Source organism: Corapipo altera, unplaced genomic scaffold, assembly GCF_003945725.1.
Source record: "Corapipo altera isolate COAL_440 unplaced genomic scaffold, ASM394572v1 45, whole genome shotgun sequence".
NCBI lineage: Eukaryota > Metazoa > Chordata > Aves > Passeriformes > Pipridae > Corapipo > Corapipo altera.
In genome coordinates, this window is record NW_020884877.1 from 6,446,220 (window position 1) to 6,467,429 (window position 21,210).

Here is a 21,210-nt window from a genome sequence, read left to right on the forward strand (position 1 = left end):
GGCCCTGTGGTGAAGGACTGCATTTGCAGGTCATGTCCTGCTCCACTTTCCTTGCAAGAGTGCCCTTCATGTCCATGAGACCAATCTGCTGCATTTTGTCCTCCTGAGGGCTAACACATTCCAAACACTTCTCTGGTCATCTCTGACGATAAATAGCTGAGACTGTGATGAGTCTCAGCATATACTTTTATCACATGGTAAAGATGCACTGAGGCTGTGCAGCAGGGAACGTGTTGTTAAGGCAAGAAAGAGTGGTTCTCTCCTCTCAAGGCCAAGGGTGTGTGCTCCTACTGACCTGGTCTAACTTGGGACATGGAGAGGCCACCTCTCAAGTGTATTTGTAAGGAAGGTGTTAGGGGACATCATGGTGGTTGTTGCTACTCAGGTACCACCGCTCATGCTCATGTATTCAATCACTTCAACCCAAGAGCAGATGTCCCAAGGCCATGACAGAGGAACTCTGTTGCTCTCAGCATCATTCTGGCTCATGCAAGGTTCAGTGGTGCCCTTCCAGCAGCCTCTTTCTCCCTTTTTCATCCTTCTAAAGAAAAGCACGGTATCAAAGTAGGACAGGGGAGCTGCAGCCTCTCCACCACTGTGGACAAAATGGCTCAGCTGACTTTTGGGTGTTTGAGGAGGGTGCAGCATAACCTCCAACACTGTTTCATGCTACCTTAATAGCCCTGCAGTGCACAGAGAATTGTGATATGAAACAGATGAGAACTGCAACAGAAAATAGCTTTGCTGTGAGTAGTTGTCCTTTGGGGTAGTGCCAGCATTTAACTTTGTACTTCACAGTCCTATCATGTCATGAAGCACATCCATTTAAACATGAGATATAGAGACATGCAGCACATGGGTTAAGAAACAGGCAGGCACAGCCTACTGACAACACCTCAATAAGGTTGAGACTAGTGTCTGTCTCTGGAGGGGTCCACACGGGTGTCATTATCTTTCTGTCCTAGAAGGGTTGTGGTCCATATATATGCACTTTGTGTTTGGCTGGTACTTTCTACCATGAAAGAAGTCAGTCACTCAGAAAGCCCCAGGTTGAAAGTTGTGCCCAGAGTCACTCAGTGAGGAGACATTGGTTGGTGGCACATCTAGTCTGGTGCTGCAACAAAAGCAGGTCTGGAAACTTCCACATGCCTGCAGCATGGGCCCTCCAAGCCACCTGCCATGGTCTTCCACAGGTGCACCCTTTTCTCATGGTAGTTCAGATCATGTTTATTTTCACTGGCTATTGCTCATTTCACCAAAGCTTTTGCCAGCAAATGACTTGAGACCACCAAAGGTCTCAGCCAGGTAAATTCGTAGGAGGATGCACACCAGGCACTGGCAGCACCAGAAGGCATGAAGCACATTGCCTTCTATTATAACAGTGACAGATACCAGCTGCGAACATTCCAGGTTCACAAGCACCAAATAGCCTCTTTCTGTCATTATACTGATGGACTCTCAAAAGGAGTACAAGAGGGAACTCTGTCACTAGCCAAAGTAGATTTTTCCTTGAAACAGCCTCAGCTGAACAGTAAGACCTCAATTCAAGAAAATTCATTTGATCATAACAGCTACTTCTAAGTAAAAAAAATGTCCTTAATTACCTGGAACTTTCACTCAGATGAGAAAAGCCTAAGAAAAGACAAAATCAGGAAGGGAAAGCCAAATTCCCCTTAGAATACGGTACAGATTTAGTAGGGAGAGAAACCACCATTCAAACAAACTACTGAGGGCAACTGATTTTCCAGCTCCTGAGGTCTTCAAATCAAGACCAGATCCCTCCCAAAGGGTAAACTATACCACTCCTCTTAGGAGGAACCAGCTGTAGCTCCTGAAACACTATCATGGGACAGAAGGGATGGTTTCCTTGAGCAAGTGCTGCCTTGCAGACAGAGCCAGCAGTTGCAGGGCTGGATGGAGCATGGTGTGCCAGGTATGTGTGGGACCCCTGGCAGGGTCGAGCTGCTCAGCAGCAGGACAGCCTTCCACACAGCCAAACCTTCTGGGGAACAGCAGCCACAAGTCACCAGCTCAGCAGGTGAGCCTCACTTTGCCTCCCACCACCTTTATTCCCTCTGGCTGTAGCGAACCACACCTGCCAGTCGAGCAAGACCAGCATTTGGCCATCAACAACCCAAAATTTTGGAAGGAGGGGAAAACCTGCAGAAATCTGCACTTGAACTGCTGCTGTCTCTCTCTCACCACTATCATCTTTTCTCCTGAGGTAGAGCTGGCTCACCCTCAGCACGTTCCCCAGCTGGCAAAGTTCCCCACTGCCTGCACCACAGCCGAGGAGTGAGCCCACAGGTTTCCTCCTATCACAGAGAGATGGGGCTTTCACACTCCTGAGCTGTCTGTATGTGAGCAAAAATGAAAGGGGTCTTGGCAGGGATGCCAGAGCCACCTCTGTCCGTCCTTGCTTCTGTGAACTTTTCCAAAGGTTTCCAGGGAGGCCTGCATTTGCTGTTCCCTGTTGGCTTTGTCACATTGCCTGCTCCTCAAGTCTCAGGCTGCCAGTGTCTCTCCCCTGGATGACTTGGCTTGTGTTATTTTGTGTTAAAACCAGTATGTTTTTTTAATGGCTATAAATAAGTTAAAAGTGCATCTTTAATTAATCACTGCACTTTATATTGTAAGTAGAGATTTTTTGTAATTACTCGTTTATGATTTTAAGATGCCATTTGCTCACTGTCAAATGTATCCAGCCTTTATCCCTCCACGTTTAACAGGTTCGGGATAGAAATAAAATTTCATCAATGAGGATTCTAATCCCTTTAGTCTAAAATAAATAACTGGTTACTAAGTAAATGGGAAGAGATTGATGGATACTTTTATCAAAGCAATAATGAACTTGAGGCAATATTCAATATGTTCATAATCTTAAAACATTTTAAACTAATCTTAACATGTTTATTTTTCACTCACACAGGTTTGAAATTGGAAATACATATGTCTGGATGACTAAAACATGAACAACAAATAGGAGCAGCAGCATGTAAAGTATAGAGAAGTAGAAGCATTAATAGAAATATTTCTGCTTTAGCAGCTATTAAATGTTGGGGGTTTTTTACGGTTTGGAAGAAGAACCCATATGTTTATAGGATTTTTACCCCCCAATTAAAATATGTGTGTGTGTGTCTTTTTTTAAATCTTATTTAGCTTCACACACACAGGGTGCATGTATAAAATTCTCTACCAGTGAAGTTGAGAGCTGCTTCTCCTTTTGTTTCTTGTCCTACTGGCAGGCAGAAAGGACACCCAGTGCAACACCATCAGCACCTCCACAGCATCTGCCCGGGGTGCAGGTGTGGTTTTGAAGGCCAGTTCATGCCCTCTGTCACCTCCCACACCTGTGAAGACAGCGGACCCCCAGGCTGGCCGGCCTGCCTCGTGCATCAGGACTGTGCCCACCGGTCAGAGCAGAGGCAGCATCACAGCCAGGCACCAGATGTGCTCGTGCCAGCTGACTGTCCCCATGGAAGGGGCACAGGCAGCCCAGGACCCTCTCAGAGGTGAGTATAAGGCAGAGCAGTTGTGCACCCCAGCAAACAGCACTCGACTAAACGCTGTTGTGCACAGCTTCCAGGTGCCCTGAGCAGACAGAAAGATGCTTGGTTTTATTTGGTCTCAAATCAAATACAAGTGGCAAGCAGGTGGCTGGGTACCCAAAGATGTGGTTATTCCCCGCTCTTCCTTATTTTTTTCTCAAGAGAGCACATAGATATTTTATATAGGATATAAATAAGCCAGAAAAAAGGGAGGAACTATTGCATTGGAACTATAGAAAAAATGCTTTTAAAAATTGCTCTACCTCAATTCCTAGACAACTCAAGTCTGATGTGCAGTATATGATTTGTCTGCTAGGATTGAATCCAGACACTTACCACTTTGTTAGCTTAAGAATTTTGAGCAATTTTTTCCATTTATCTGTATTCTCCCCAAAAACATTTCACACATTTCTCAGATACATCAATCCTTCCGGCATTCCTCTACACACTCAGTAGGATGCCCTGCTATAAATATAATAAAGCCTTTTATTATGTCCATTAACCATGGACATGTGTGCTCCAAAAGTTTCCTGACACGCAGTCATTTGTGGCTTTTTAATTATAAACAGAAAAAAATCTACGAGCAAAAGAAGACAGCAGACTGGAAGTGGATCTTTGTGTGTGTGTTTTGAGTATATTCTCCTAAGGGCTGATGGCACCCACACCCTCCTCCCGATCCCATCAGAGACTCCCTATGTGTGCACATAAATGTACACAGAAAGCCAGTAACACAACAGATCAGTCCTGGGGGGTACAGATTTGTCAGCTGTGCTGACCCCAGGGGCCTTACGCAGGTTTTCAAACCCCAATAACACTGATCAACTCTTATTTCAACAGGCAAATACGCCCCCTCCATTTTGCAGATCTTGCTCCACTTGAATTTGGCAGAAAAGAAAAAAGGCCCAGTAAATTACTTGACAAATTAAGTCATATTTATTGAATGCGTTTTATTTCAACAACCAAAAAATTCTAACAGCCTAACAATGCACATAAGTTAAAAATTAATTATCACTTAGTGATAACGAAGATAAAGTTGATTTACATGGAAAAAAGAACATTTACAATATGTTAATCCTTATTCACATTGTTGATACCGCAATAAAACACAATTTGTTTTTTTTTATTTTTTATTTCACAAAAAAGGCGGAAAATTGTGCTTTGTTAAGAGGCACTACAAGAAAATTTTCTTTCTCCAAATAGATATTATATGATGGATATTGAATAAATAGACATATATGCATTGTAATTCGCAAAGTTCTGGCAAGACCACAGGCTAAAATGCCCACAGATTCACTTAGAACCACTGCAAAATTGGCAGTGAAATTAAAAATAAAAAGGCAAGACTCAGCATTGAAAAAATACCTAATAAAATTTTTGGTTGAAGTGTAAAAGATACCAAATGTTGATGCCATCATCAGATGAACAACCTTACTTAGCTTGGCAAAATTCAGTTTCCTTTCAAATGTATGGAGTGATTTCAGCTACAGGATAAGAAGACAGTTTTGAAAGCGTAGCTCTGAGAGAAACATAAAGCAGCAACCACTGAAATTCTGATTAAAGCTGCAGCATACTACAGAACTAAAGGATGAAGAGCAAAAGGGGCATTAAGTAAGCAACCCACCATAATTTGCAAAGGTATATGAAATTTATGCAGAGATACTCATGTTTCAAACATTAGCTCTGAAAAAATCTCATAAAAACTCCAGAGGTTACTGAGCAGCTAGAATTAGCTTGTATTGCAACGTCTTCTCCCTGTATATTGTCTGTTCTGAGTAAATATCTACACGTAGAGGTTTGTTTTTCGTTTTTAACTCCTACCTTTTATACCTTTCAAATATATAAATAGTATTAACAGTTATATTACATTGCCTGGTGTAGTAAACAGAAAGTAACTTTCAAAGGTATATTGCATGAGGTCTTTGTCAAGGTTAAGTGAAAAGCCCATGTGAAAAAAAAAAAAAAGGAAGAAAAAAGCCAGAAGCCTCGTTTGTAGTGTTACGGCTGCAGTTTGAACAGGCGTCTGAAATCAATCCAGCTGCAAGGTGAGGTCTCTGTCTCGGAAATCATTGCACGGAAGTGAAAAGTAAATGCTACTTGGTGTCTCTTTCGACATGATGCCTCAGAGCGGGTGGATGCTATAGTAGATTGCAGCTTTAGTGCTCACGCCACTGGAGAGTCAGTCAGTGTTAGCTCTGCTTTATGTAACGTGGCTGCTACCGGGTCACTGAGGGACCCTTCGCCCGGGAGGTGGGCGGGGGGGGGGGGGGGGCGGGGGCGGGGGGGGCCCGGGGCCCCGGGGGGGGGGATGGGAAGTGCCCGTGCCTTGGGAGGCTGGGAAGTGCCCGTGCCGTGGGGAGGTGGGACCTGCGGCTGAAAACACTTCATTTCACTGGCACAAAACACGTGACAGAGAGGAAGCCCAGCTAAAACAGAAACACGGGGGAGGCTGGCGAGGAGGGTGAATGGGGTGTCAGCAATAGGGTGTCAGCACTGTAAACCCTCGGTCTGTCTGCAATTTACCTGGACAGGATTCTCAGGATTGTGGCATTTTGTGTCGCAATGTAACTTAACGTGTGTGTGTGTTTTTCACTTCAGTATAAACAAAAAGCATCGACAAGATCTGAAACAGAGAACAGGTAAATAAAATCCGCTGTAAAATGTGGTTGATAGTATGAATTCCATACATCAAATCTCAACACATTTATCTCTTTTCTCTTTCTATAAAGACTTTGTTAATGGACAAGTCTTCTATGCACTGAATTTCAGTTTCAGCTATTCTGAATCCCATGAAAACTCATCTGTTCACTACAGAAAGGACTATCTGGAGAGTGGAACATGCTGTATCCTTTTAAGTGTGCATTGTGTTCAAAGTACTTTTAACTTACTAGTTTACTTTTTAAGGTGCCCTGATTTCTTTTTCCATTTTCTCTCTTTTTTTCCTCTTTTCTTTTTTTGGCAGTGTTGATTTATGTCTTTAAATACCTCAAAAATTACCCATCAAGTTGCCAGATAGGAAGCCATATAATAATGAAAAAAAAAAATCAGGGATAAACATAGAAAATAAATAGGAATTCAAAAATAGTCACCACACCCTGAGAGCAGGCGGCAGTTTATCAAAAAGCCAAAGCAACTCATTGTGAAGTGGTTTTAATACATAAACAAGTCTCATCTTTAAAGAACTCATTTCACAGTCTATACTTTTAGGTTGTAAAGTTCCGTCCCATGCAATTTTAATATATATATATTTTATGTAAATATATATATACACACACAAAGTTGTAAATTTTCCTTCATTAATTTCATAGGACTTTTTCTTCCCATTTACTTGCTAGATGTCCCTTTCATAAGTGCAAGATTGATGAAGGCATAATCCTATGTGACTACAACAATTGCTTCAGTCAAATGTAGGAAGTGTAACACTCGAGTGTCTGTGTCAAGGCAATGTCTGATCGGGCAATGCTGAATTCATTCGGTTTGCACATGGATCATGCGCAACGGAAACAAACAAACAAAAGGTAAAAAGAGAAAAAAAAAATCAAAAATAAAACCAGAAAATCCTTGGATCAATGTATTGCTTTCTGTGCCCCTATCTCACATTATCTCTGGTCGATGTCCGCTGGAGCCGCCTTGCTTTTGTCGGGGTTCTCCTCCTCAGGCTCTACTTTGTACATTTCCTCAGAGCCTTCCTCACTGTCGTTCTCCTCTGACTCTGTCAGCAGCTCCTCATCCTTGTACTCTGCCACGTCAACCACTGTTCCCAAGTGCTCTTTTAGCTTCCCGTGGTGCTTTACGTGGTAACGTTGGTTCTGGAAGAATTTGATGATGGTGTGTTTGGGGAGATCCAGCTGAGCAGAGAGGGTGTGGATGGCTTCCTGATCAGGGTAGAGACCCACGTCATGAATAAAGCTTTGAAGGATACCTAGAGCTTCCAAGGAGATCTTGGTGCGGGATCTTGGCTTTTTGGCACAACTGTCCTCGGCAGGTGGAGGAGGAGCCTCTTCTCTAGGTGGGGAATTCTCCTTCGCAGGCTGGGACTGCTGTCTGTGCAGCACCTATAAGATCAAACAGACACAGACTTCACGTACATGCTGACCCCCTTGGTGCTCGAGATAAGGACACTTGGACAGGCCTTTACACAGGATCTATTTTGTTTTGGTGAGGAAAAGCACAGTGAATATCCTTTCTCCACTACCTTTCTACCTTTGAAGACAGCTGCACCAGTAACTATAGACTGAAAGGAGAAAGTGATATAAAAGGCAAAAGATATCAAATAAATATAAAGCCACAAAATAAATAAGAAATACAAAATGCAAGTAATAAAAAGAAATATAAAATAGCCAAAATAAAAGTTAAGTCAAAAGGTGTTACAGTCTCATGGTCAGAATGACTGGCCAGTTGTCCCATCTCAGACAAGTCATTCTCCTGCTTTGTTCCTCTTCTCCCCCTCCTTGATTCCTCTTGTCTTTTTAGGCTAGAGACTCTGATCATTTCTTCAAAATGCCAAGTACCACAAAGGCCTAGACACACATGGGATTGTCAGGTGCTACTTTATCATGAATAATGATTTGGCATTAAAATCCATCACAGCTGCTTTATGGAAAAAAAATAATAGAAGTGCAGAGATTTGTTAACATTTCCCATCTACGAAGAGTGACAGCATAGTAGGTTCACATAGGTGGCTTTAACGTGTCTCCTGAACAGATTTCTCTGTATTACATCTGTAGCAATTTCACCAGTTGAGGAGTTCTGAGTTCAAATAATTATAGCCCTCCGTTCTGAGAAACCCTCTGGGCAAACACGCTTTGCAGTCTTGTAACAGATTTTCACCAGCAGTATCTCCTTTTCGGCAAGTTTAAAGAAAGCATATGTAGCTCTTAATCTTCCTAACAGCCACTTAAGATGACTAAAAAGGTCCTTGTGCAGCCCTTATTCCAAGGGAAAAAAAATACCTGCTCTGAACTGTGCAAAACACAGAGGAGTTCCACATGCTTTCTTTAAAACCAAATCTATACAAGAGAGATTAACAGAAAAAATCCCCTACAGGATTGAGGGCTGGATTTGCCCAGAGGTTTCTTCAGATGCGGGGAAATAATTATTAGAACTCAACACTCAGAGCTAACAAAATCAATATGGATAACTATTTTCTTCCACAAATAAGAGGGAATTCTGGCTCTTCAACCAAGAAGAAAATGTCTTTGCTGCAAAGTGTAGCATCCAGAAAATCAACCCTACATTAAAGCTCTCTAAAGGGAAAAAATAAGGATAAACAATGGAAACGTGCTGAGAACTTGCACTGAATTTTACACACGTACTGAGCCACCAGTAAAATGCTACACTAGTCAAGTTATTACTGCAAGAGGGAAGTCCGCTGTGGAATATCAGCCCGTTATGCAAATAAATAAAAAGGCTCTATGGCAAAGAGCCCCTGATTAATTTCCTTCATCAAACGTTGGTGCCACAGTAATTTGTAACATCAGCGACCTCCAGGCATGGCTTCTGAAGAGCAGCTTGCAGTCCTCAGCCACTGTCCACCGCACATGTGGCCGGGGAGCTGAGCCTGGAGGAGAGGCTGTGACAGCCTGGCCAGGGCACTGCCCTTTCCCTGCTGCACCTGGTGGCACTCGGCCAGCCCTCAGGGGCTGCAGCTCCACTGAGCACAAAAGCAGGACACAGCACCACGTCCCTCACTGGTGCCTCAATGAGCAGCTAAGAGCAGGTGTCCCACTGGTGACAGGCAGGGCTTGCCACACTGCGGGCAAGAGCCGCTCGTGGGCAGAAACACTGCAAACCTGTTTCAGTGCCAACACATACATTTTCCTCCCAAGCACGTAAATGCTCAGGGTGTCATAGAAATGGGGCTAACCAAGGAGCGGGGGAAAGGAGAAACTCAAATGGAAATGACAGATACTCTGGTTTATGTTTTATTACATCTCTTGTAATAAAAGAGCATAATGTTCCAATGCATGGAATCACTCAGCTGGCTCTTTGAGGATTTCTTTTTTGTCCATGGATTGTTTTCAAAGAGAAGGACTGACGTTCCCAAATAGAGAGGTTACAGACGAGGGTGGGATCCATACCTACGTCAGCAGGGAGCACTGAAAGCAGCGCAGCCAGGATTGCTGACACTAGCCAAGGACCCAGCCTCATAAATTTGTCACACAGACCCTACCTACTTATCTCCCCTGTAGTGCCTTCTGGCCCTGGCCCCTGACACTGTAAGACCCAGAGCAGTCAAAATCAAAAGGATTTAGCACTACAAATAAACTACCAGGGAACTTACAGACAGCGTCACACGAAAAGCCACAAAGGAGCATTGCTAATCAGAAGCTGGATTCAAGTAGCAGTAACAGAGATAGAAACACATCCAGAAAGGGTGAGAATTACTCAGTTCGTTCTTGTTGGACTTGGAAGGGGGCTTTTTTCCCTTTTCAGTTGACAAATAGCATGAGAAACAATCCAGCTTGAAAAATGTTACAAGGCTTCCAATCAAATATAATGATGAAAAAATCCAACAATACAGGATCAGCAGCAGTAAAATGTTTAATTTGAAGGAGATGAAGAGATGCCTACAGCATCTATAAAGCAATCAACCAAAGAGAGGGCTGAGAGCGGGAGGAAAAGAATTATTTCAATTAACCCTTCCTTTTCTGGAGTGACCTCTCTACCCTCTCCACAAGAGAAAACACATAACCCAGGGGTTATCAGTGCAAAATATTAGAAAAAGGTTGGATTTTATTTCACTTACTGTTTTCCTAAGTAATGAAAAAGCCTAAAGATGCTCGATGTTCTTGTAACAGATAAATCTCATTATTTTGCTAGCTTCTGGGGGCTTTGCTCTGGATTGCCAGTGGCATTAACAAAGGATTTCAGCCATGCTACATTTTTCAGTGACACAAGTTTACCCATATACAGAGAGGTGGATAAATGCACAGAATTTCCTTCAGGTTTAGACTGTGGTCAGTTTTGCAATTCCTTCTAACAATATGGACTATTTAACACAAAAAAGAATGCTTTTCTATGCAAACCAGATCAGCTGCTGAGGCACACAGTACAATATGAAATCTAAATTACCTTTTTGTTAAATATTTGTTTTAAACTACATTTGTAAAGCATGCTGATCAATTTGGGTGATTTCCTTACTTCATGTCTGGTTCTGCACATCACAGCCTCACTGAGGCAATGGACCATTTTTGGCAGTTCTAGATTTTCAGATCTTGGGTCATTATTAAGCTCTTAAACCCACACGTAAAATTTCAACTGGCTTCATGCACTGCTGTGCACACCCTGCTGTAACACTTTGGTGTTTAGGTTGGTGCTGCTCTGAAGAAGGAACCATCACTGATCTTCTGTGACAAAGTACAGAGTGCAGTGCATTTTCCAGTGCAGGTAAACCCCCAACAGTGGTCTGACCTACCACCATGTATATGATGGGCTTCTGAGAGAAGGGACAAAAACAATGGCCATGCTCAGCTTTCCTTTTCCCAGGAAAGAAAATCCCCCATGCCCTTCCCCACCTCTCCCCAGCCACAAGTGGGGCAGCCTCCTCCTCTTCCACATCCACTACCATCTGGAGCTGACTTCCCTTCCCCATCTACTTTCAAATCTAATGTGAAGATACAGATTTCCTTCCATGCCCACAGGACTTATTTTTTCCATCCCTTCAACAGATTTGATTTTTAAACTCTACAGGTGCGGCTGCCAACTCAGCATTTCAGAACAGAGCAGCTTTGGAAGATGCTGCTTCATGAAGGTTCATTCAGGTAGACTTTCACCTCACACACAAACCCATTTTTTTCTAACAAATAACCTGTCCCGGTAAAAAACTTGTAAGAAAATGACTGTGATGGAAGTTGACTTTAAATGATAAAGTGACTGGTCTTAGATCGCACTGCACTGAAATATGATTTGAAGGCCACAATGAAAACCAGCTGGAAGCCATGTGTAAAATATAATAGTACATGCCTACAGGGAAGGAAGTGAGATATTGAATGATTAAATTTAGGAGAGTATATAATGTAGTGTATCATTACGGGAGTGATCAGGATTATTTGTAATAAGCTAAGGGTTTGTGGTCTATCTAAAATCCAAAGCCAAGAATTATTTCGGGGAAGAGATCACTGAACTGTTTTACACGAGTCCATTCCCCATGTCTCAAGGATGCTTCTGTAGGAGAAACCTGACTTCAGCGTTCCCACAGGAAGGAGAGGTGAGCAAACCCAAACTGAAAGATGAATGTCATGCAATTGCAGTCTGTGTCTGTACTGCATTTAATTTTGGCTGGATTCACTATGCCACTGATGTTTGTTTCCATTTCCACCCACTTTCTGGCTAGAACTAGACATGTAAAATTGGTGAGTTGCTAAGGGGAGCCAAGCAGGATATGCTTGAACGGGATACGCACACACACTCGGGCAACAACAGCAGCAAGGCACCAGCTGGCAACACTCACTCCATGACATGCCACCTTCCATTGCCTGAGCAGCCTTTGCAGCACATCGGAATCAGGAACTACATTTCTATGGGAAAAACCCTCGCTCTTCTGTTTCGTAGTGTTGTTCTGCCCCTCCCTTTGCAGATAGGATTACTCATGTGAGCTCCTTTCTGCTAGGATTTGCTGAGATGATGAGCTGCCCCTTACTAAGAGAACCACCAAAAATGTCACGCTCTTGAAACACTGCATTTGCAACAGAGACTGCCCTTGTTGAACAGACACCATCTTCCTCTGTGCACAGAGCGAGCACCAACAGGTACCTCAAGTGGCATGTGTTGGCCAATATCAATTTTCATAACCCAAACCCACGAGGAGCAAAGTTGAATGGATTTGCCTTCTCTTTGCCAGAGGAAGTTTAAATAGGATGTTGGAAAAGATTTCTTCACTGAAAGGGTTGTCAAGCACTGGAACAGGCTACCAAGGGAAGTGGTGGAGTCACCATCCCTGGAGGTATTTAAAAGATGTACAGATGTGGCACTTAGGGACCTGGTTTAGTGGTGGGCTTGGCAGTGCTGGGTTAATGGTTGGACTCAATGATCTTAGAGGTCTTTTCCAAACGAAATGGTTCTATCAATCTATTCTGCTTGGTGTAAAGGGATCTTGCCTTTTAGCTTTCCTTCACGTTTACGCTGCTCTCATAGCCAGCCATAACACTGTATCACACCAAGGATTTTTATGCCAAAGATGGCAAATTTTTAGCCTGCTTAAGGAGCCCAAAATAAAAGCCAGAGAGAAAACGCGCGTGTTACAAACATAGGTCCAGTACCTGCACTTGGTACACCCAACACCAGTCCTCTGTTACATCCCTTAAAGCATTCACGGCTAGTCAGCAGGAGTCGCCACCAATTTGACTCCACACAAAAACAAGTCACTACATACCTCATGCAAAGGAGCCTGTTGGAAAAGTTCATTCCCAAAAGATAGCTGAAGTCAAAGGGAGGGTGGAGGACAGGCCTAAACAAGGTGTTCAGCTGCACTTTACTGAGCAACATGTGACTTCTGCAAGCTGAGAGCCCACAGGCAGTGCCTAGCTATCATGTTAAGAGTTTACTTAAGAGATAAACTTTATCACCTTGCAACAAAATCTTATACCTAGAAGGAGGCACTGTCCTTCTTAGCAGATCTTATAGGAATAATCTGGAGAAGCTAATCCATTCAAATTAAACAGCCTTACACTCACTAGCCACGGTCTCACTTTCTTCACATACAGAAATGTGCAAGAAGAGAATAGAGCAAGCTGCTGCCATAAACAGGCTTGCACCCTGACAGCCTCCCAGGCCAGGGCTCGCAGGGGTAAGAACATTAATTAGACACAATCACTGTGCCAAGACTCTTTATAGGTTTTTAGGAATGTCTGTCCAAGAAACTGTAGCAGAAGTTACAATTTGCACCTGTGTTCATTTCTTTCCTATTCAAAATGTGGCTCTTAGACTACTCTTTTTTTTTTTTTTTCCTCCTTGCAAAAATACATTCATTTGGGTAAACACTGCAGTATTAGTTGCAGTTCCAAAGGAAGTATTTTCTCTGGACTCGTTCTCAGGGTGATTTCACACCTTGACACCATAAAGCTGTGTTAAAGACTGTGGTTTAGTTTCCTTGCTTTTCTTGGATTATACAGTATCCTAAGGTCAAAACTCAGGGAAATCCAAAACTGTTATTAAAAAAGAAAAAGTATCTATGAAGTGATGACAAATTGCAGACTACAGGTGTTAGATTACATTTTGACTCCAGGCAGGTTTAATATACTTTAGTTTCCTTTTACAATTGCCCTTAGCAGGTACTGTTATCGGTAAGGGATTTAAAAAAATATATGGTACTCAATAAAAGAAGACCGTGTCAAAAGAAATCAATATGAGCGTGCAAAATGGTAGGAAGTTTGACATGGATAAATATGTTCACTTTCATCTAACTTCAATCTGAGCTTCTTTTAATTTTGTAGCTCAAATGCTGGCACACATCCTGTGCATTTTCCAATGCACCTTAGTAATTGCTTCACAAGAGTAAACACCCTTATTAGAGAAATTATAATATATGTCTGTGATATGATGTGCCCCGTCTCATGCAAGCCAGACCAAACCAGCCAACCAGAACTGGTGGCTACAGCAGCTTTTAAGCCAGCAGCCCTGGGTCCCATTCAGCTGCAAAGACAAAGCAGTCACACAGTAAAAAAATCCCCCAAATACTCAGGCCTTTCCTATCAGCCTTCATCTGCTCCTGACCACCACTGGAGCCAGAATATTGGATCAGACAAGCCCTGTGTCCAAGTCTCAGCTCTGAGGTACAAGTCACTCTCTGAGCCACACAAAACAGGACTGAGAGAGAAATGTGTTCCATGAGGAACCTGAAGTCAAAGGCAAATTTGGTTTTGAGGCCGGAATGCGAGCCGGTTGAAGTAATACATTTCAACATCTTTGGAGCACACTTGCCACATGCTTCCCTTTGCTTTACGGTGGTTGCCTTGCTTAAGGGCAGGAAACAGGCAGTGATCTGAAAGCATGGCAAGACACTGAACAAACACTCAGCCTCTGAAATAGCAGCCCCATCCTGCAATTCTTCTCCAGAACGAAACTGTCAAAAATGGTCAAAAAGATGACAAAAAACCCAACAAGAATTAAAAAAAAACCAAAACAACCAAACAAAAAACAGGCCCCCCCCCCAAATCAACAAAACTTTCAGTTGTACATTGCTTTTGCCATCCCATGCAAAGTGATAAGTATAAGCAAAACACAATTAATCTTGACTTGAAGGCAGGGGGAAGGTGTCTTCCCCCCTCCCTGGCACACACTGCTCCCATTAATGCTAACAGGAGCTTAGCATGCATCAAAGAGCAAATACACCACAAAACATTTTTAAGAGCTATCATCACTGGAGATAAAATATAAATTACAGCCTGATTACACTGCACTGCAAAGAGGCCACATGTGCAGCATAGCTCACAATGACAACTGCAGATGACCAGATAACTTTGGGACAGGTCTAAGGTTACTGTAAAACATCTGTGCAGTGGAATCTTTCCTTGTCTTTGCTTTCCTTTCAAGAAGCTGTGGCACTGCTGTCTGCACAGTTGTTTGGAGAATGTTTGCAAATCAGCTTGACAAAGAGAAAAAAAATTTCTGCCATCACTTGACCACAATCATGATCTTATTCTTCAGTAATGCGTGGTTTATTTCCCTTTCCTGATCTCTGTTAATAGACAGCACGTGCCTACACAATAGCCACTATTTTGTCTGTATAATGTTAAAAAAATAAATCACAAAACTCTGACAATGCAGAACAGTGCCCCGGTGTTTCCTGGGGTAACTGCTCCCCCTCGAATGCTAACTCAACTCTTCCCACAAAAGCACAGGCACAACTTTCATTGCTGTGCAAGTGCCTGAGAACTAGCTGATTTTATGGGGCAGCATAAATGAGCTCATGCTGACGAGCATTCATGTATTAGCTCTGAATTTCCCATCTTGGGCTGGTTTAAGCCAGATCCTTAGGTTTACTGCAGAGTAACTGTGGCCAGCAGTGGGCATCTCTCAAATACCTGCAGCCTGGAAGGGTTGTCAGCAACTAGTCTTCAGCCCACAGGTGGAGCTGGCACATACCTACTGTGTAAATACACAACAGGCCGGATTCATTCCGGCTTCTGCTGGCACAAACCAGGGTGCTGGTGACAGAGCAGCCGATGCAGTCAGGAAGTGTTGCACAATGTCGCTGCAGACTCTCTCCTGAAGGCATCGGTGATGGATGGCTCCATTGTCTGGGGATGGGGCACAGCCAGCACAGCTGGCACGGGGGCCAGTTTGCTGCATCCCTGGCAGGCAGGCAGGACTCTGCCACCCTTGAAGAAGCCAAGCGAGCCTCTCTTGCTTGTAACCTGCGGTGGCAAGGCAGCCTCCCCCACAGGGGAAAAAACGACAGCCCTATAAAGGTTCACGCTGCCCTTCTGCACGGTGATGCTAACTGGAGTCCCACTCAGGTGGGGCTTTCAACATCTATGTAGAGACTGAGGGCCACAAACCTTCCAGTTAAAATTTACCTTCTTCAAAACAAGACCATGAGCTTTGTGGGCCTCTGACTTTTCTCTTCTGTGCTTTTTCTCACAGCCCTAGCAAGGCTCTCCAGGGTGCTATGGCATGCAGGCTCTGCTTAGCAGTTTCCAAATAGAGCCTGAACTTGGTTGTGGCTGGATGGGGGGTTTGTCAAAGATTTCAGGTCGATTCTGAGTTTCCCCATCCCAACTCTGTTATTCCTAATGAGGAGCTGGTAGAATGCCACAAGAACTAAGGAAGCAACAAAAGGCTTTTTTATTTGCTTTTCTGCAGACAAAATACTTCTAGTATCCTCTACACTTTTTTGTTTAATTAACACTACACATGTTTCTTTTGAAAATCAGAAGAGTATTTGTGGGCAGTGTGAGCAAGATCTTCCCTGACAAGCCCCAACCTAGAGGTCAAGCTCTAAACCCCTAACTATGGTGGCACAAATGGCGCCACTATAATCATGTTGTTTTCCCGTTACTCAGACCAGGAGTAGGCACTGCATTATTTCAGGAAGAATATGTTTGGATTAGACACTGGATTCTGGTGGGGGGTAATTATTTGTCCCATCAAACTGTTTTAGGTCCTTACAGTTGGCTATTTGGGGTTTCAGGAATACCCAACTGTACTGCTAATTTTTACAATGGGAGCAGTTAGAAGTCAGGAGAACCTGACTGTTATGGTTAGTGAAAATAGCAGATTTGTGCTGATAAAACACTACTCAGCATGTTTTATGGCTTTCAAGATGTAACCACCAATGCACTTAATAACAGGACTTGTGCAAACTATACTGTGTGAATCAAACACATAAAAGTATAAATATTCCCTTTTTTAGAAAGCAAGTCTTAAAAAGTGCATTATAATCAACTACCATGGTAAAAGCAAAATATCCAGCATTACCACACATGCAACTGGCATAATGTGCTTTATTATACCCTTAGCTAGAAGCTGGGTAAATAAAAATCAAATGACCAAAGTACAGTCTCCTGCACAGATTAGGTCACTGAAAACAAGATGCCTCAGACAATTAGATCTGAAATCCTTCATCTTCCTGATTCAGCTCTAGAAAAGGTGGCCATGTCCAGAAGAGAGAGGACGAAGCTAAACTGGCATCTCACTCTCACGCTGTTGAGCTCCACGTCTCACTACTCTGACCTGTATCTATTTTACAGATTCTGGATGCTGGAAGAAAATGGCTTTACGGAAAGTAAACAGCATGTGCAGTTTATACTCAGAGGTTTTTGTTCATTTTTAATAAAATGGTTTATTATATGGCTAGTGAGGTAGCATTAGGACAAAGCAGAAGATGACACTGTTATGGCCCTGAGATCCATCCCTGGCTTTGCTGCTGGCTGCTGTGGGGAGCTCTGTGAACTGCTCAGCCCATGGCTGGCTACACACACATAATCGCAGGAGTAAAGCTCACTCTTAACACTAGCCTGCAACTACTGTAGGTCTGTGTGCAAGAAGCCCCAGGGTTTTGCTAGAAATGCAAAACACCATTCTTTGCTTCCGTAAGATTAGGATTGTGTGGCATTTTTCAGTCAAAAACATCAACTGAGTGACATCAAAGTATTGCCTAAGTGAAGTCTATCTACTTTGCCAAGTTGTTTGTCTGGGGTGGCGGGGGGGTGGTGGTGGTGAATATTCTGACAAATTTCAAGCAGTTGTCTAGGCATTTTTCATGAAACAGCATATTCTGGTTGCTTTTATTCAGAGCAACTTTTGCTCTTCAAATTCTTCCTATTTTCATTCAAAGCATTATGTTGCTTGTTGCTCTAAACTGCTGCAAACCTTTATTTTTTTTAATTTGAGCTGCAAATAATAATTTAGAACGGGCCAACATATTTTTTCTTTCAGTATTTCAGAAATGTCAGCAACCCCTTAAACTCAGCTCCAGCATTTCTATAGCTCTAGGCTGTACCACCCAAGTAGCAGCAACTCATAGCCATCTCTCTACCCACCTACCTCCTTCACCGTTGTATTTACAAAGGGTTGTACTGATGTAAGCTCTGAAAGCATGAAATGTAATGTGGTTTATAAAACAAGATAGATGTGAATCTTTTCTATCTCAAAATCCAATAAAGCTTATGATTTTTATTGCATGTGGGAGTCCTTTGGTCAATGTAATACTGATTAGCAGCTTGGCCAGTAAGTCTGATAAAACCAGAAAGTACTTTCGAATATATTCTGGCCAGAGACACCTGGGAGTGAAGTCTATGTGTTGCCACTGATGGCCCCAGGCTTACATACATACCTTGGGATTTCTTCCTTGGTTCTGTTCTGTCTCGCCGTGGTTTTGTTCTATTCCCTCCAGAAAGAACTACTCCAAGCCTCTCTTACCCTCAAATCTTCACAGAAAGGGGGCATCATCTTAAAGCTATTCCCCCTCATGCTTTGCATGAAGCCAAAAAATTTACAACCTGATTCAGGAAGGGCTCTGCGTTGGACTTTAACGGATCCCAAACAGAGTAATGCAGCATTCTTACTCCTGATCTCATTTGAACAAGGAAACATCAGGAATAACATTACTCCAAGTCAGCAATGCTTCCCTGGTGCTAATCAGGCCATTAAAAAGGCATAAGCAGTTTGTGTGATGCAAAGGGACAAAGAGAACCACAGAAATGAATCAAAACCAGGGAAAAATTAGAGATTAAAAGTAATAATACTCCTTTCAGCAAACCACAGTCTGAATGCATGATAAGTGGCTAAAAGACATAATCACTGCAAGATCTAGAGACAAAAAATGTCTCCTGACTGCATGAAATGTAAATTAAACTCGCCCTGGTACAGAAGCATTTCCCTCACAAAGCAGTTACTCACTTACTGGATTTGCCATTGGGAAATCCAGAGCTGGTGCTGCAAACGAGAGCTGCAACAGCTCACCCCCTCGATCTCACCTATGGAAAACACACATGCTCAAAGTCAACAGCTGGAGGGAAAGGAAGAGAAACCCAAATGCAGCACACTTGCTAGAAGAGATTTCCATGGAGGTTCCCTCCCCAGATAAGCAGATGGCTTCCAGTTAGTCAGGGTTAGGGACTGCCCGTGTGGTTTCCTGCCTGCTTGCCTTTTTAGCTTATCTAGACCTCATCAAGATATCCAGTCCAAAAAAATTAGAATGGCTAAGTACAGGAATTAGAGAAACTAAATACAAATGAGCCCTGGTCTGCCCTTGTGCAGAGGAGTAGGGGAATCTGTGCCTATGGGTGGGATGGAGGCAGCAGTGCCGACCCTTCTGCCAGGGTAGCCACGCTGGGCTGCAGCACATCACATCTGCAAAGGCTGGGTCAGGTCTCCTTACTGCCACAGTGCCTTCTCCAGGCACCAAAGCCATGCCTAACTCCATCCAAAACACCCTAGGCAACAGCCCATCTGCTTTGAAAATCTCCCCTGATGTCAGTTTACAACCCTGCCTGCTTTACCCGTGGTGCCGGTGCCCGCCAGCAGCCCAGCTCTGTGGCACATTCCCAGCCCCACTGGCAGCCCAACCTACAAGATTTGCAAAGCTCTGGGCAGACACTGGCTTCTGCAATGCTGTGCATGGGAGCAAAGCAAAAATCCACCAGGAACGTATGCACAAGCTGCCATATGGAAAGGGCATTCTCAAATTAAACCCTGAAACCCAGATGAGATCTGAGCGAAGGACAGTTTCACTTAAAGGAAATGTCTGAGGTCAACCAGCAATTAACTGAAAGGTTCTGATTGAATACGCTATTGACTGCGCTCACATCAGACAGCTTCCTGTTTATTATACCTTATGGGCTGTCTAGGTGCCAAGACATTAAGCTGTCAATAATCTATTAATACTAAACAGCTCCTCCCTCCTTACTCCCCCCATGCAAATATTCTTAGGCTAAGAAACTGCACTAAAAAGATGGAAATTTTTGAAGTGAGATGGAAATTAGCTTTTTAGGGTATTTCTTTGCTTGCTTCCAGCTGCAAGTACAGCAACATTCTTAAACAATATAACACGCAGCCTATAACTACATGGAAAAAATTGTGTTAAAAAAAAATCAGCCATGATTGAGACCATATCCTGAAATCTGGCTTTCTTTTCCAAGCCATCTTTAAACAGTCTAAGTTAAATTTAATTAACAATTTACAACAAGGAGAGAGAAGTTATTTAAAGAGAGGCCTACAGGTCCTTAACATTCAGTGTCTGGGAAACAGTTGTATATAAAAAAAAAAGTTTTAATGAATTTAATAGAGAAAAGCACTTTAATTAAATGCTGTCAAAGAGGATTGTATTAATGACTGCACACAAAGGAATTTAAAGCAAGCCAAGTATATTTAGCAAATAGGAAGTAGGCTTTCAGAGGCTGCAACTATTTATGTTTCTGCCATTGCAATGCATCTAGGAGATCGCGTTGCCAATTGAAAGCAGTTATGTTATTAGATATGATTTTATTTATTATGGATTATTAAAATTTCAAATGCTGCAGGGAATACATTTATTTCACTTCTAAAATGAAAGAACAAAGATATTTCCTGCTTGTTCAGTAAGAGGAAAAATAGAAGAGGAAATAAATAATAAATAATAATAATAACTTAGCACTTAACTAGTGAAGCGCTGTCCAGACGGATCTTTTTATGGGGCTTGTTGAGTCCTGGAATTTTAGTGTGTCTCTTTCTTTCTGCTACAACTGGATGGATTTGCAGTTGCTACCCAGCTTCTCTCAACAGAGCATGGAAAGAGGAGGCAGCTCTTACTCCTTGAGGATACAAGGGACTTCTGTGATACTCTGCATGTTTCAACTCTAAAAACTACCAAAATCTCACAAAAAGAAACCTTGGTTGCCAAGCCTTTTGCAAGCAAAATTGAGAACACCCAGGTTTTCCAGATCTAACCATGAGACTTAGCCACAGAACTCTCTTAAAAGCCCAGAACAATTTTAGGTCTGCATTAAGCCTTTTTGCAGAATGTGCTCACCTTCTTCAATATCCATATGACAGGACTTGTACCAGGAAGGAAGGAGGCTCTTCACAACTCTCCCTGCTCACGTGCCTTGGATTCAAGTGTGGCACATTAAATGAGCATGGCCTAATAAGTGCATAATGTAGAGGTCCAAACCATAAATTTGAGAAAAAGCAACTAGAAAATTCAAGGGTGTCAACATTGTCTTGTACTATGATGGCACAAATA

The 21,210-nt window shown here is 42.8% G+C and overlaps 1 protein-coding gene across 5 annotated transcripts in view; it reads right to left on the reverse strand.

The window, feature by feature from the left end:
• Positions 1-4,458: 4,458 nt before the first annotated feature.
• SATB2 (SATB homeobox 2) overlaps positions 4,459-21,210 on the reverse strand; it is a 213,565-nt gene continuing 196,813 nt past the window's right edge. For all 5 annotated transcript variants that reach the window (XM_027637229.1, XM_027637228.1, XM_027637231.1 and 2 more), the window contains one exon: positions 4,459-7,600. In XM_027637229.1, the coding sequence (XP_027493030.1) occupies positions 7,145-7,600 (456 nt within the window). In that variant the 3' untranslated portion in view covers positions 4,459-7,144. The remainder of the gene's footprint in view (positions 7,601-21,210) is intronic.